The sequence below is a fragment of the Suricata suricatta genome, chromosome 7, assembly GCF_006229205.1.
Source record: "Suricata suricatta isolate VVHF042 chromosome 7, meerkat_22Aug2017_6uvM2_HiC, whole genome shotgun sequence".
Lineage (NCBI taxonomy): Eukaryota > Metazoa > Chordata > Mammalia > Carnivora > Herpestidae > Suricata > Suricata suricatta.
The window spans coordinates 77,017,857-77,033,441 of NC_043706.1; the positions used below are offsets into that span (position 1 = coordinate 77,017,857).

A 15,585-nucleotide genomic window follows, 5' to 3' on the forward strand; every position below is an offset into this window, starting at 1 on the left:
GATGAGAGAGAGGTAGAGGGAGTATTCCAAGCAGGGTCCACATGCATTTGGAGCCCAATGCATGACCCTGGGGTTGTGACCTGAGCCAAAATCAAGAGTCAGATACTCAACCAACTGAGCCACACAGGTGCCCTAAGACTTGCTATCTCTTCAGTTCTCATGAAAATAAAAGTACCCTGGTTCAAAAAGAAGTAAATGCCAACATCCAAGAAACTAAATTTCAGGTATAGAAAGCAAATGAACTTTGTTTTCAAACTGTGTATCTGCAGCAACTCATTTTCCAAAGCACCCTGCCCCTACCCCCTCCGCTCCCACCTTGCTATAGTGCTACAATTTCACAGGCATAAAATCTTGCTACAGTAGAAGTTCTGGGAGTAAATGGTGTTTTGTATTAAGGACAGGCTCTGCACAAGCAATATAGGAGTTTGCAATTCAGACTATACTTGGCTAACAACTCAAGCAACTGGTCCAAGAGTTCAGGAAAGAGAAACCTGGGCTGGGGGCAGGGTGGTTGAGGGGGACCAATCAGAAAAACTGGGCTATGCCTTATCAGACACTTCTTAAATCCCCTAGTACCTCTAAGATTTTAGAATGATAGCTTGTAATAAAAACCTAAGCAATTCTGCTTTCCAGAATTTGCACCCAAAGATCTATATAGAAGACTATTTATGGTAGTGGTGGTGTTTTCCAAGATAGTAAAAAGACTACATACAAAATAAATATTCAATAAGAAATTATTTAAATATCTTAGAGCATATCCATTCAACAGAAAACTAGACAGCTGTTCAATACGATGCAGCTGAACACTACCATAATTATGGGAAGAAAATATCACTAACTAAATGCTGTTAGGTTTTTTAAAGCAAAGTATAAAACAGAATGAACTTCAGTAGTTGTTGGCAGAACTCTAGTGATTTAAGGACCAGTCTCAGAGGCCAGGAAGGGAACAGAATTGCTCTCAACTAAAGCAGCTCTTTTATCTAGTACATATTGGGAAACTATTTTAAAATTTTTATTTTTAAAAGAGTTCTACTGCTAAAGGGGCACCTAGGTGGCATCGGACTCTTGATTTCAGCTCAGGTTGGTTAAGTGTACTACATTTTTTTTTAAAGTGTCCTACTCTGGATTTCAGCTCAGGTTACGATCTCACGGTTCATGAGATCAAGCCCCAAGTTAGGCATTGCACTGACAGCATGGAGCCTGCGTGGGATTCTCTCTCTCCCTTTCTCTCTGCTCCCCCGCTGACTCCACTCATGCACAAGCACATAGTCTTTCTCTCAAAATAAACAAACCAAAAAAACAAAACAACCAAACCTAGAATGGGATGCACCAGTATGTTCACAGTTTATACAGCTTTAAATGGTAAAATTTAGTTTTTATTTATATTTATTCTTTTAATTGTGTAAATTGAAAACAAATTGTTTTCATTGGTAAAAAGAAAAGTTATTTTCTTAATAAAGGTTGATACTATTACATAACAAAAATTGCCATAAATAAAGTCAAAAGACAACAAACTAGGAGAAACTATTTCCAGTATGTATCACAGATAAAGAGCTAATGCCACTAATTATTTCTAATGTCTTAAATACTGAGGGACAAAGACCCCAAAACTAACAGTTGAATAGGAGAAATAAAGGAACAGTCACTAGATCCCACTGCCCAACCACACGGTCTCTATCTATACAGGGTACTGCTAGTCTCCTGTAGACACCCTGCTTATACATTACATACCCAGCTCCCGTTAGGAGAAGGTCAGAGCTTCCCCCTGGAAATGGGCTTACCTGGCATACGTGTCTGAAGAGCTGCAGGGCCCTCTGGTCCAGCTCTCCCTTGCATAGCACATGGGATCGCAGGTAAAGGAGGGCATTCAGCAGCAGCTGCTCTCGGGTAGGGCAAGGTCTCTGGCCCTTGCTTTCCAGTTCTTTTCCTCCTGAGCGCTTGAGGATCAACTTCCCAAGTCCTCGAAGAACCTCCTCTGACTTCACTGAGCATAAAGCGTCTGCATGAGCATAGTAAGTGGGGAAAGTGGGGCCCACCGATGGAAAAGCCAATAGGGATGTGGCTAGGGCACCCAGCCTGTCTGCAGAGACCACACTACCATGGAACGAAGCGTAAACCTCAGATGCCACCAGCCTCATGCCATGCTGCAACTGCAAGATGGATGCCTGAAGTGGGGCCACAGAATCTGGATACAGGGCATACTCCTCAGCCAACCGCTTCCTGAACTGGTGGTGTGACTGCTGCCAGGAAGCCTCCTCCTTCAGAAGGTTCTGGGCCACCTGGGCAGACCGAGGCCCATCCATGTGGAGGGCCTGCAGGAGCCGTGTGAGCAGATCCTGAATAGCAGAGGCCTTGGCAATGCTGGTAACATAGTGGTGGATTTCCTGCACCAGTGACTCGTAGGCAGGCACCTGGGGTCTGAAGGCCTGCTTCTTCGACAGGCTGGAGATTAAGTTCTCCAAATGATCTATTCTTTGGCGAAGTAACCTAAAGAAAGGCAAATTAACACAATATGCAAATTTTGTCAGAAGAAAAACAGCAAATCTAGACTGAGCCTTTAGCTAGGAAAACTGAAGACATATCAGCTCCTAAGGAATAACATGAAGAAAATACTGGCAATTATAATATAAATGGAGAATATAGAAAAAGCATTTATCACATTCCACACATGGTATTACACAATACAGATGCACATTTCATCAAAGTCTAATCACAACTCATTGAAGTTGTTGTATTATCCTTCTCTTCAGACTCCTCTTACAGACCTCTTAGGCTTAAAGACATTAAGTGATCTCTTCAAAGCCTAAAGCGAAAGGACAGGGACAGGACTGGAACTCAGACCTGCTACACTATACAATATTTACTAAGACAACAAACCCCAACAGTGCATGCACATCCTCACACCCAACTTCTGCCATGTTGAGAATAAGTTTGGGTTTCAACCCTCCCAGCCCCATGAGAATCCTGCCCCTCCTTTCAGAGTTTTAATTTTTCCTGACTGTAACAATAGCTTTAGGATCTAATTCCCAATGTAGTTCACAGGTATGTATCATCACCCTGAACACTGCAAGTACACTGTGAAGGTCAACCTCAAAAAAAAAAAAAAATTTTTTTTTTGAAGAGTCAATAAACCCTCAACACAATTAACCCTGCTGTTACCTGATGTGAGGATGAGAGTAACTGAGAATGACTTCATCTTCCAGGTCTCTTCCAGTCTGCAGATGGGATGAGAGGTTTCGGGTCTTCCACTCACACTGCAGCTGGTGTAACTAATGGAAACAAGAAGCTGGACTACTGTGCCTAGCTGTGCCCTTGTCCAAGAGGACAATGCCCAAGGGAAGGTAGAGCAACTGGATGGAAGGAACCTGGGCTCCTGAATAATCCAACACCAAGGGGTTCTGTTCCATTAACCTGGACCACTTCACCTCAGAGCTGTTAGGTGAAGAAACTATCTTGTTTAGACCACTGAACTTATCAGACTCTGCTCTTATAGCTCCACCAACTCACATAATGCTTCCATATTTTGAGGAAAAATTTTATCACTATCCTTATATATGTATGAATTTTGTTAGAAGTTCAAATATCAAGGGATATCACCTAATCTAAATCTACTAGATCCTTGAATTTTAGATAATGAACACCAAAAGTTCAAAACCTAAGGAATACTATATCAAATCTAAAGAAATATTATCGGAGGAGGGGGAAAAGAGGTGGTGGTAATGGAGGAGAGCACTTGTGGGGAAGAGTACTGGGTGTTATATGGAAACCAATTTGACAATAAACTATTTAAAAAAAAGAAAAGAAATATTATCCAAGTCTAAATATCCAAAACTTAGTTCAGGTAGAGGGAGTGTGGATAGGAGATACACATCAGAGGCTTAGGAAGGGCCCCTCCTAATGCATCACCTTACTTAGAGGAATTCTCAAAGAGGAAAATGTAGTTTTTAGAACACACTCATGAGAAGTCACAGGGTAGCTTATGCAAAATCACCCCTTTGATACTCTGAGCATCCAAAAGGGAATAAAAGGAGTAATATACTAAGCAAGTCCACCCAGTCAGGGATGGAGCCCATGCTCCAAACTCTCATCCCTCCATACCTCTTCCTTAGCGTACTTGAGCTTGTATTCCCTCTTCACTGCAGGGTCAAAGCGTGCCTGTGGAAGCCACGTCTGAATTTGTAGCAAGCCAAGGCTCACCCACAGGCTCCCACGCTGTGCTGGCTCAGGCAGGTCCCGCTTATAGTCCCCTTCCCCAAACAAGTGGCGCAGGGAGGTAAGCAAGAGGCATAGAAGCTCTTTTGGCAGGGCCTCCTGCCCGGCCATGTCCCCAAGAGTCTGGCCCACATGCTTGAAGGCCTGCCTGTTCCCGAGCAGCAGCTGCTCACAGTTCTGCAGGTACTCCTGCCGCTGGGGTTCAGGAAGCAGCTCTGCCAAACCCGCCAGATGCCGGCATAGCACGAGTCTCTGGAGCTGGGAATCTGTGTGTCTGTAGGAACAAGGAGGTACTTAAGGGTTGCACTACATCAAACAGCATTCCTTTCTCACATTATCATTCTTTTAGAAAAAGACACGGCAGACTGCACTGTCAATACTTACAGGTGAATTTCTCTTCTCAAGTAATCTGATAATTTTCTAAGCACCACTCTCTTGATTACAAGATTAAAAGTGACAGAGGCACTGGCCAGCTTATAATAGCCATGGGCGGGGGCGCCTGGGTGGCTCAGTCGGTTAAGCGTCTGACTTCGGCTCAGGTCATGATCTCACGGCTCATGGGTTCAAGCCCCGCATCAGACTCTGTGCTGACAGCTAGCTCAGAGCCTGAAGCCTGCTTCAGATTCTGTGTCTCCCTCTCTGACCCTCCCCTGCTCGCACTGTCTCTCTCAAAAATAAATTTAAAAAAAAAAAAAAGACATTTAAAAAAAAAAGCCATGGGCTGAAAATTTGCTGATCCAGTCAAATTTGCCTTCACCCACCAAAACTAGACACTACAGAAAAAGTTCTGAGGTTCTCTGCTACATGCTCTATGGAAAAGACAGAACTTTACAGTCTATCCAGGGGGTGAGAATACCTGAACTCGGCGACTGAAGGCACAGCCATGTTGGTCCAAAGCACCAAGCTGATGTCCCGGAGCTGCTGGGCTCTCTCAACCCACTCTCCCAGGGTGACATGTGAGGAGGACAGGATGGGGAGGCCGCTTACATCCCAGGGACTTTCTCTGCAGCTGCTGGTCAATACTTCAAAGCAGCACTTGGAAAATATGGCTCTACTGAGACTGCCAGGGCCCTGATGGATGGAGAGGAGTCATGTACCTTTTAGAAGTAAACAGATTTCAACAAGTAGCACTGAGAACTTCCAAGGGAAGATAAAAAAGGAGGTTCGGGTTGCTAGGACCAGGTAAATGTCAAACAAAGGACAGAATGGGGTCAGGTGTTGGGAGGCTTTAAAGAAACATAGACTCCATTCTCAAGGAATTAGAAACAATGGATGCTTTAGTAATGCAAGAAAGTCCCTCTAACCTGGGCATTAGAAAGACCATTTTTGCAGTAGAGCTATATGCATACTGCAGGAAAGAGAGACTTGGACGCAAGGAAGAGTTCGAAGACAATTGTAAGACCCAGGGACAAAGTTTGTCAAACCTGTGCTCCTTGAGACTATTCACCTGGGACACAGTAACTGCTGTCCACAGCAAAAGATGAGGTGGTTAAATACAGAAAATGGGAAACACTGTATACTCTCCAACCCTTGAGAATCCATAAAATTTATCTCTAAAGGCTTAGAAAAATGTTTTACGATAAAGAAATCAATTTTGAGGGGCACCTGACTGGGCTCATTTGGAAGAGAATGTGACTCCTGATCTCAGGGTCATGAGTTCGAGCCCCATGTTGAGCATAGAGATTACTAAAAAAATAATAATAGTTTTAAAAAAAATCAATTTTGACAGAGCAAGAGATTAGAACAGTCTGAAACAAATCCATGAACATCTGCAGGAATAAAGTATGATAAAGGTGGCATTTCAATGGAGAGTGAAAAGGATGAATTAGTCAAAAATGGTGTTGTACTGCTTTTGGATACAGTATTTGTATAAAATTAAAAAATTGTATGCCTACCTCACAAAATAAGACATCCAGATGTAACTGAGGATTTAAATATAAAACAAATATACAAGCAAATAATGTGCAAATGGTTTTTAATTCTAGGAATAATGAAGATTTTTCAAAAAGCATGACATCAAAGCCAGAAACACACACAGAATATTACTCAGCCATAAAAAAGAATAAAATCTTGTCATTTGCAATGACACTGATGGAGCTAGACAATACTATGCTAAGCGAAGTCAGTCAGAGAGAGAGAAATACCGATTTCACTCATATGTGAAATTTAAGGAACAAAACAAATGAACATGGGGGGGATGAAAAACAGAATCAAACCAAGAAACAGATTCTAGAGAACAAACTGAAGGTTGCTGAAGGGGTTGGTGGAGTGGGGAGATGGGTAAGATAGACAATATATCTTAAGAGGGGCACTTTTTGTGAGGAACACTGGGTGCAGTATGTAAGTGATAAATCATTAAATTCTACACCTGAAACTAATATTACACTCAATGTTAGCTAACTGGAATTCAAATAAAAACATGGAGGGGCGCCTGGGTGGCTCAGTTGGTTGGGCGTCTGACTTTGGCTCAGGTCATGATCTCAGTTCGTGGGTTCAAGCCCCACATTGGGTTCTGTGCTGACAGCTCAGAGCCTGGAGCCTGCTTCAGATTCTGTGTGCATCTCTCCCTCTCTCTCTCTGCCCCTCCCCCGTTCGCTCTCTGCCTCTCTCTCTCTCAAAGTAAGATAAAGACATAAAAAAATAAAATAAAATAAAATAGAAATGAGTTGGTTCAAATAAAAACCTGGAAAGAAAAAAATAATAAAAACAAAACCACATGCCTAGACATTCTGAGTATAGCCATGAATCTCTGTAACTGAGCAGACATTCTGATCAAGTACTAAGTTCTAGTTCTTTTAACATATCCACAGATGAGGCGCCTGGGTGGCTCAGTCGGTTGAGCGTCCGACTTTGGCTCAGGTCATGATCTCATGGGTTTGAGCCCCGCGTCGGGCTCTGGGCTGACAGCTAGCTCAGAGCCTGGAGCCCATCTTCATATCCTGTGACTTCTTCTCTCTCTGACCCTCCCCTGCTCATGCTGTCTCTCTCTCTCTCAAAAATAAATAAAAACATTAAAAAAAAAACCATATCCACAGAAATACTAGGAGAAAGAGACATTTAAAAATTTATGCAAGTGTAGTTGATGCAGTTATGCATTTTATAGAAAGGGGAAAATAAAGGCAAGAAACCTCAACATTTATGAATAAACAAGCAATTAAATAAATTCCAGCAATTAGAACAATGGGATACCTTAAAAAGAATAAGCTGGAATGACATGTTTCCATGACATATTATGTGAACAGAGAAAGTAATCTTATTTTTGTTTATGTGTACATTTAATGCAAAATACATGTAAATAAGCAAAGAGGAGTTATTTCTATAGAATTCTATGATATATATATGTAGAGAGAGGGGGGAGGGGAAGGAGGAAGGAAAGAGGAGAAGGGGGAGAGAGCCCACATGAGTGCTAACCCTTGAACAACGAAAAGGTTAAGGGTACTAACCCCCTCCCATGCAATAAAAAATGCATGCATTTAATGGCTAACTTCCCCAAACCTAACCATGTACAATACAGCAGAATAAAGACACCACAGGTCTTTTCATCCTCACTCAAAGATAGCAAAGTTGGATCCTAGAGTGACATCCACTTGCTCCTCTACCCAAGAGTGCAGAATCTCCTTCCAAGTACAGTCCAGAAAAAGACAAAAACCCAGCAGAGTACCTTTACTTATCTCTGTAGGTCACTTGCTCCATCTGACCCCCTTTATATGGTTCCAACACAGTTTCTGCTTACAGGAAATGGTGGTAAGCAGTGAGCCAGCTGCAAGTCCTCCTGTGGTATTAACTTTCTGCCTCGATCTTTCAGCACCATGGAGAGCACCACAGTCCCTCTCTACCTCCAAGAATCCTGCTTACTGCTTACCCTGGGCTGGTGTTTTCTAGAGTCTTCATCCCAGGAGGAAGGCAGGTTCTCATTCTGTGGTCCTCAGACAACTCTGGCCAGTGATTGGCCCTGCCAATCCCTGCACCTCTGCCCCGCCCAGTTCCTTCACACCTCTCAGAGTTCAATACCTCTGAACTTTGCACAGGTGTGGGATAAGGAGTGCCAGAACCAGGTTGACAGCCCTGCTGTTACAGCCTTCCTACATCTTTCCTCCATCTTCCTTTTGTTTCTGGTCATTTGGCAACTTCTACTATACTTTTCAATCATAATATAAAATACATATTTATTGAAAAAAGTCCATGTGTCAGAAATCCCGTGCAGCTCAAACCTTGGGTTGTTCAAGGGTCAACTGCATACATACATACATATACACACATACATACACATTTCCATACTGTTAAAATATTTTGTAACTAGGAAAAATGGTATTTTAATTAGAGAGGAAAATGAAGACCTTTTAAAGAAAACTTTTTTTTCTGTAATGTAGAATTTCCCAAATGATGTAAGATAGATTATCTCTTTTGAAAGTATACTTCTTAACTTCCTGCAGAAAATTACTCTTATTTAGTCACTGTTCTATCCTAGGAATAAATGTTTATTGCTATTTCAAAAGATTTTTTCCACTATCAAATATTTTTCTGATTTTATGCCAACAAACCTTCAATGTGGGGTCCAAAAGGGACTTTGGTGTCTCCCTCTGCTGTACACCAGGCAGAGGGCTCCACGTTAGCCAGTACTCTGGATTTGTAGTAACAGTACTGCTCCAGAAAGACATAAATGTGGAATTAAATAAGTCAGACCACAAGGAAATAATTTCTTCAGTAGACACCTAGAGATAAATAGATAAGAGCAAATTTGAGAAAAATTCTATAAATCAAGTTATGAGGTCTCTGTCTTGGAAGACTCATCTAAAATTAACATGGGTAAAGGTATTAATTCTAATGTTCCTGATTTTCTGCCAAACTGGTCATCTTCATTAAGTCATCTATACTCTTTATAATTTTATATTTTTTAAAACGGAGATCTGGCTTTATAAGGTACATGAGAACATTTAAGTGAATCAAACAATTAGAATGTACCAGCAAAACAGATAAATGAATGAAACATCATTGAAATATTAAGAAATAAGGGGCACTTGGGTGGCTCAGTTGATTAAGTTTCTGACTCTTGACCAGCTCAGGTAATGATCTCACAGTTCATGGGTTCAAGCTTTCAATGAACCCACCTCAAGCACTGACAGTGCAGAGCCTGCTAGGGATTCTTTACCTCCCTCTCTGCCCCTTTTCTGCTCTTTCTTTCAAAATAAATAAATATATAAATAAATAAAAATTAAGTAATGAGATTAAACTACAGTTTTGCCACTATTCATATTCAATAGTTATTCTTAGAGGAGAGAGTAAAACCCACTCAGGATATATTTTTACATTAACAATTTTTTTAAAAAGGGACTATTTTAGCCTCATTTAATTGGAAACCAAAAAGGATAATTTTGTGGTAAGAGTTGAGAAATACCCAGGTAATTACTGCAAATGACATTAAAAACTCTGCCTTTTGAAAGTTAATTCAGATTAGATTGGAGATTACAACATGGGATTTCTAAATTAGATAAACCATTCTGCAGCCAGTCTACCACAGAAAGCCTAATTGGCTCATAGTATAAAGAAGGCTTATTCCCCTTTTGGATTTTGTTTTTTACCTTCTGATGGTGCAGTAAGGACCAAAGGTCTCGAAGCTCTTGTGGAGCAATTGGTGTGTGCTTAAGACAAAATATGATGTAATGACTTATCTCCTCGTCTAAAGGGGGTTGCTGATTTTTGCTGGACCTGTTCCAAAAGTAAAGAGAGAAGAAGGGGGTAGGCTATCAATAATCCACTAGAAATCTGTTATGTATGGGAAGATGGAACACACAAAACTTACAGCACATTTACTGAAACACAAAGAAGTAATCCTACTGGAAAAATACCTAGGAACTTATAGAGGTAGAGGCAAAAGAGGCAAAGAACCTTCCAGAAGTTATGGCTTTCCAAAGTGGCAACTGACTTCCTTGTTTCAGTAAAACTGATCTCCTATACAAGTCTGTGCTTTGTTTCACATGTAGGATACACAGAATAACCTAACAACAACAAAATTCCCCTGAGGAAAATGCTTACCTTCTTAGGCAAGCCTGGCTCATAAAATCAGCTGTCACTTTGTACTGCCAAAGTAGAGCCAGGTACTCCATTGCAGGCCACAACTGGACACTCCTGGTGAGTTGGATTAAGGAGGTGAAGTCTGGTTGGAACAGGGAGGAAGCTTCATTGTGCTTTTTCTCCAGAAAACCAAGTGAAATTCCTTTGGCTTTTAGTTCTAAAGAATGAGCATTCACAAGATCCTTCAGCTCATCTGGACAAAAAGACACATATGATATTATAGCATAGTGGTCAGTAGTATAAGCTCAGTTTCCCAACAGCTAGTTATATGACTATGAGCTTAGCCTGAGCTTGAGTTTTATACCAATGAAATGTTATTATTACCCCAACAATTCTAAAGACCGAATTAAGCAACAGATGTGAAGTTCATTCAGCTCTATGCCTGACACTTACTTAACAATGGTTACGGTATACCAAAAAAAAGGAAAAGAAAAAAAGAAGAAAAAGAAACAGAAAAAAATAAAATCTAAGGGAAAAACTTAAAACTTATTTGTTGTAGAGCAGCAGATACTTTGAGAGCATCTGTCAGCAGGATAAACTCTAAAGGAGATTACCTGGGTCGGCATCTTCTAGAATATTAGCTCTGAGGACCAATCCCCAGGCCTGCAAGAGACTTTTCTTTAAAGTCCATTGAGAAGCAACCACTTGGAGACGATTAATGTCTTCCCACCATCCACTTTCCCCAAGGGCAGGCACCCATTCCCTGATGGCAAGCGCTTTGTTAAGGACTTTCAATTGAGAAAAACACTCCACCACTAGCTTGTTCTGAAACAACAGAACCCAGGAGAATCTATTACAGAGGAGAAATGAGGATCTTTTTAGCAGCCTATTCATATCTCAGAAAAAATTTAAACTATTAGCACAATTCTTCTAGAAAATATAAGGTTTGTCTATTGTTGCTCTCAGGAAATATTACAGTAATCAAATTTAAACTCTATCCAGACTTAATACTCTCAAGAATAAGTGAAAACGTAACACTTAACAAATCAATTAATAGTATTTGGCAAATATTTAGGAGTCTAGTTGAATGGCAGTCTCCATGTTCCAGAACTTCAGAAGAGCTCAAATCTTTGTGTTTGCTACATTATTCCAAGTTGTACCTTAAAAGGAAATGGTCGTCCCAGGAACTTTTGCAACTTCTTTATACCAATGAAGCCGCCAGTCGGACTCCCCAAGCAATTCTGAATATGTTCTGAGACAGTCCGAACCTCTTTGTAGTATCTTTAAAGAAGGGAAAAGGGACAGGATGACTTAAGAAAAGAGGGAACTGCTGGATAGTAAGAGACATCATTTACATTTCACATTTAATTTATATTCACCAAAAGGCCATGGGAATAAGCCAAAGTGAAGCAAGACGAAAGTTTCAATTTCAAACCCTCTTCTCTTTATATCATCATCTGTACTGTAGATATTGACATTATTACTCTAAGTAGGAGTCTTACTTGTCCTCATGGTTCATTAGGAGGTGAGGGATCTGATGGACCAGATGTTTTAAAACCCAGTGCCAGTGAAGGGCAAGCAGGGCCAGGCCTGAGGCATCCACTTTCACTGCGTCAGCAATGGTCCAAAACCGGTCCCGCCACCGCAAGGAGTCCAAGATCTAAAACCAAAGTAAACCCACACTCACAAACACCTCTCAGTAAGGCAAAGACACAGATGTTAATCAATACTAAACATACACATATGAAACGTCTAGCATTCGAGTGAAATATTTTTAGGGATGTTAAAGCAGTCAGAGAAAAAGATTTTTCCTCCAAGTAAAGTTCAGAACTATTTTCTTAAGCGTACACATAGTTTTATAAGAAACTGCTAGCCTTTCTTCCAAAGCAGCTGCATTCCAAACAGCACCGTAGGCAAATTCCAGCTGTTCTGTTTCCTTGCCAATACTTGCTACCGTTAGTGATTTTAACTTGAACCATTTTGGTGTATGGCACCTCACTTACATTTCTTTGGTAACTAATGATGCTAGAATTTTTGAAGTTTTTTTTTTTTTTTAATGTTTTATTTATTTTTGATACAGAGAGAGATAGAGCATGAGAGGGGGAGGGGCAGAGAGAGAAGGAGACACAGAACTGGAAGCAGGCTCCAGGCTCTGAGCTAGCTGTTAGCACAGAGCCCGATGCGGGGCTCAAACCCACGAATGTGAGATCTGACCTGAGCCGAAGTCGGAGGCTTAGCCGACGAGCCACCCAGGCGCCCCTTGAAGTTCTTAACTGGGCATTCATATACCTTCTGAGAAGCATCTAGTCAAATTATCTTGATCATTTAAAAAGTTGGGCTGTATTAGTGGTTTGCTTATATAATTTATGTATCTATTATATAAATTTATAATTTGTAATTTATATAGAAATAAAATAATACAGCCCAATTTTTAAGTTTCTCCCAGTATTTTCATTTTCTTAAAGTTGTCTATTAAGAAAGTTTTTAGGGAAACTCTTAAATATAGAGAAGAAATTGAGGGTTGCTGGAGCGGTTATGGGGGGGGAGGATGGGCTAAATGGGTAAGGGACATTAAGGAAGACACTTACTGGGTGAGCACTGGCTGTTATACATAGGGGATGAATTACTGGATTCTATTCCTGAAATCATTATTGCACTATATGCTAACTTGGATGTACTTTTTTTAATTAAAAAAAATTGGGGGGAGGGCAGCACCTGGATGGCTCAGTCAGATGAGCATCTCATTCTAAATTTTGGCTCAGGTCATGGTCTCGCAGTTCATGGGATTGCATCGCCAGCACAGAGCCTATTGGGATTCTCCCTTCTTCTTGTCCCCCTACCTCCAACTTGTAGATCTCTTTCTCAAGATAAATAACTTAAAAAAAAAAAGTTGGTTTTCATTTTGATAAAATTTTTCAAATTTTCTTTTTTTGTGTGTGTGGTATGCATTCTTTTTTTTTATTTTTTATTTTTATTTTTTTATACAATTTATTTTTTTTAACATATGCAATTATTTTCCGTCATTTACAATACAGTAGTTTCAATGATACTCCACAGAAAAGCAAAGTAAAAAATCAAACCCCCCACTTCTATTTCATGTAATTAGACTTATACAGAAATAGGTACCAACTAGTTAATCACCTAATTTCACAGCTATCTGAAGTGGCAATTGTAATATAGCAGCTTATCTATGATACTTTCAAGATACATGATATAATTTATTACTTGCCCATCAGCTAAAACACAGCCTGCTTAATACCTTTCCTTAAATTCCACCTCTATACTACAGTATACTTGAGGTCCTCAAATTTTCTTTTGTGAAGAATCCTATATGAAGATTTTTCTCTCATGTTTTAGGACAGTTCATAGTTTAGCTTTTATATTTAGGTTTATAATCTATTTTGAGGTAATTTTCCTATATAATGTAAGGTAGGGGTAAAGACTCTGTTTTATTCTATTGTATGGAAATCTACTTGTTCCATCACCATTTATTGAATATACAGTACTTCCCCCATTAAATTACCTTTACACGTTTGGAAGAAAAAAATCAAATGACCCTATATATGAGATATGAGGGTCTATTCCTGAATTCCATTTTGTTTCATTGGTCTATGTGTGATATGCTCTATCCTTGTTAATACCTGTTTTCACCAAAGTAGCTTTGTAATGCAAATCAGGTAAGTTTCCAACGCTGCTCTTCTAAAATATATTTTTCTAGCAAAGTTGTTTCAACATTAGTGATTTCTCAGATTCCATGAGATAAAAGCTAGTTGCATAATATCAAATTATTTACCTTTTCTACTATGTTGACATTTGCAAGGACAGTACCAAAAAGGGGGGTGGGGGGGCGGCAGGATCGGATAAACTGTGATTGGGTATCCAGGAAACACTATATTGAAATTGAAATGAATCTATCAGTTCAAAAACTGCAATTGAGGGAATTTGTTGCTAGTGATAAAATTCAAGCTTTCAAACAAAATCTAGAACTTTGAAAAACCAAGACCTTGACAGCTTCCTAATATTTCAAGATTTTTCTGAGGACGTTTAAGACAATTCTTCATTAGCATGACTCTGTTTATATTGAAAAATAATGTGTTAACATTTGGAAGATCTTATAACTCAGTGACCAATATTTTCCAGATTACCAACACAAGAGCTATAAATTCCTACAAAAGACCATCCAAAGTGCAAGCCAGACTGACGGACAGATTTTTTTTTTATGTTATTTATTTTCGAGAGAAACAGAGCATGAGCAGGGAAGTGCCAGAGAGAAAGAGGGAGACACAGAATCTGAAGCAGGTTCCAGACTCTGAGCTGTTAGCACAAAGACCAATATGGGCTTCAAACACACAAAATGTGATATCACAAATTGAATCGAAGTCAGATGCTTAACTGACTGAGCCATCCAGGCGCCCCACCAACCAATGGATTCTGATATATGAGAAGTTCGGTGTATTTTTTCAGATTCCATATTACAAGTAAACTTTAGGGGCGCCTAGGCTGCTCAGTCGGTTAAGCAGTCGACTTCAGCTCAGGCCATGATCTCACAGTTTGTGGGTTTGAGCCGCACGTCAGGCTCTGTGCTGACAGCTTAGAGCTTGGAGCTTGCTTCAGATTCTGTGTCTCCCTCTCTCTCTGACCCTCCCCTGCTCATGCTCTGTGCCTCTCTCAAAAATAAATAAATGCTATTAAAATTTAAAAAAAAAAGTAACCTTTAGAAAACTAACGCATGTCAAGTTGTGGTAGAGTCCCAGAGAAAATTATCTACAATTATAAGCACTGGCTATGAAGATAGGAGGCTGGAAAAGGGAAGTGTAACTGTATGAATAGTGGCCTAAACAACATACTGTAAGAGAAATGAATGCAAAACTGGACTCCATTTTCTTGTTAGTTGAATATCAGAGAGATTTGCAGAAATGTAAAAACAGCTGCACTCTTATCATTAATTTGCTTTGAAAAACAGTTGTTTCTCAATATAATCGTTATTCCTATTAACAGTAAATGGATTTACTATTTTTTAGCAAATTAATAATTTTATTTCTCAGATTTCCTAATATAATAAATGATAGATATAACTGAATTATAGCTAGAAATTAAATTTCTGTAAAAAATAAAATACTGAGAAATAATTATTTCTCAGATTTATTTCCTAATATAATAAATACTGATAGACATAACTATATAAACAAAAGTTCTTTAGAGTCTTTGATAATTTTTAAGACATAAAGTAGTACTGAGCCCAAAAAGATTAAGACCTGCTATCCTAGTTTATTAAAATTACTAGAATAATCTGGATTAAAAACTCAAGTAATCCATTTGCAACAATGTTGTCTAAAAAGGTTTCAGTGAATTAAAATATAA

At 39.6% G+C, this 15,585-nt stretch overlaps 1 protein-coding gene across 1 annotated transcript in view; it reads right to left on the minus strand.

Moving 5' to 3' along the window:
• The window catches only part of MDN1 (midasin AAA ATPase 1), a 167,775-nt gene that overhangs the window by 46,116 nt on the left and 106,074 nt on the right, over positions 1–15,585 (minus strand). The window contains exons 54-63 of the mRNA XM_029943195.1: positions 11,727–11,884; positions 11,385–11,505; positions 10,839–11,049; positions 10,246–10,477; positions 9,792–9,918; positions 8,754–8,924; positions 5,069–5,283; positions 4,099–4,486; positions 3,160–3,269; positions 1,782–2,487 (exon numbers count right to left, since the gene is read on the minus strand). Of these exons, the coding sequence (XP_029799055.1) occupies positions 1,782–2,487; positions 3,160–3,269; positions 4,099–4,486; positions 5,069–5,283; positions 8,754–8,924; positions 9,792–9,918; positions 10,246–10,477; positions 10,839–11,049; positions 11,385–11,505; positions 11,727–11,884 (2,439 nt within the window). The remainder of the gene's footprint in view (positions 1–1,781; positions 2,488–3,159; positions 3,270–4,098; positions 4,487–5,068; positions 5,284–8,753; positions 8,925–9,791; positions 9,919–10,245; positions 10,478–10,838; positions 11,050–11,384; positions 11,506–11,726; positions 11,885–15,585) is intronic.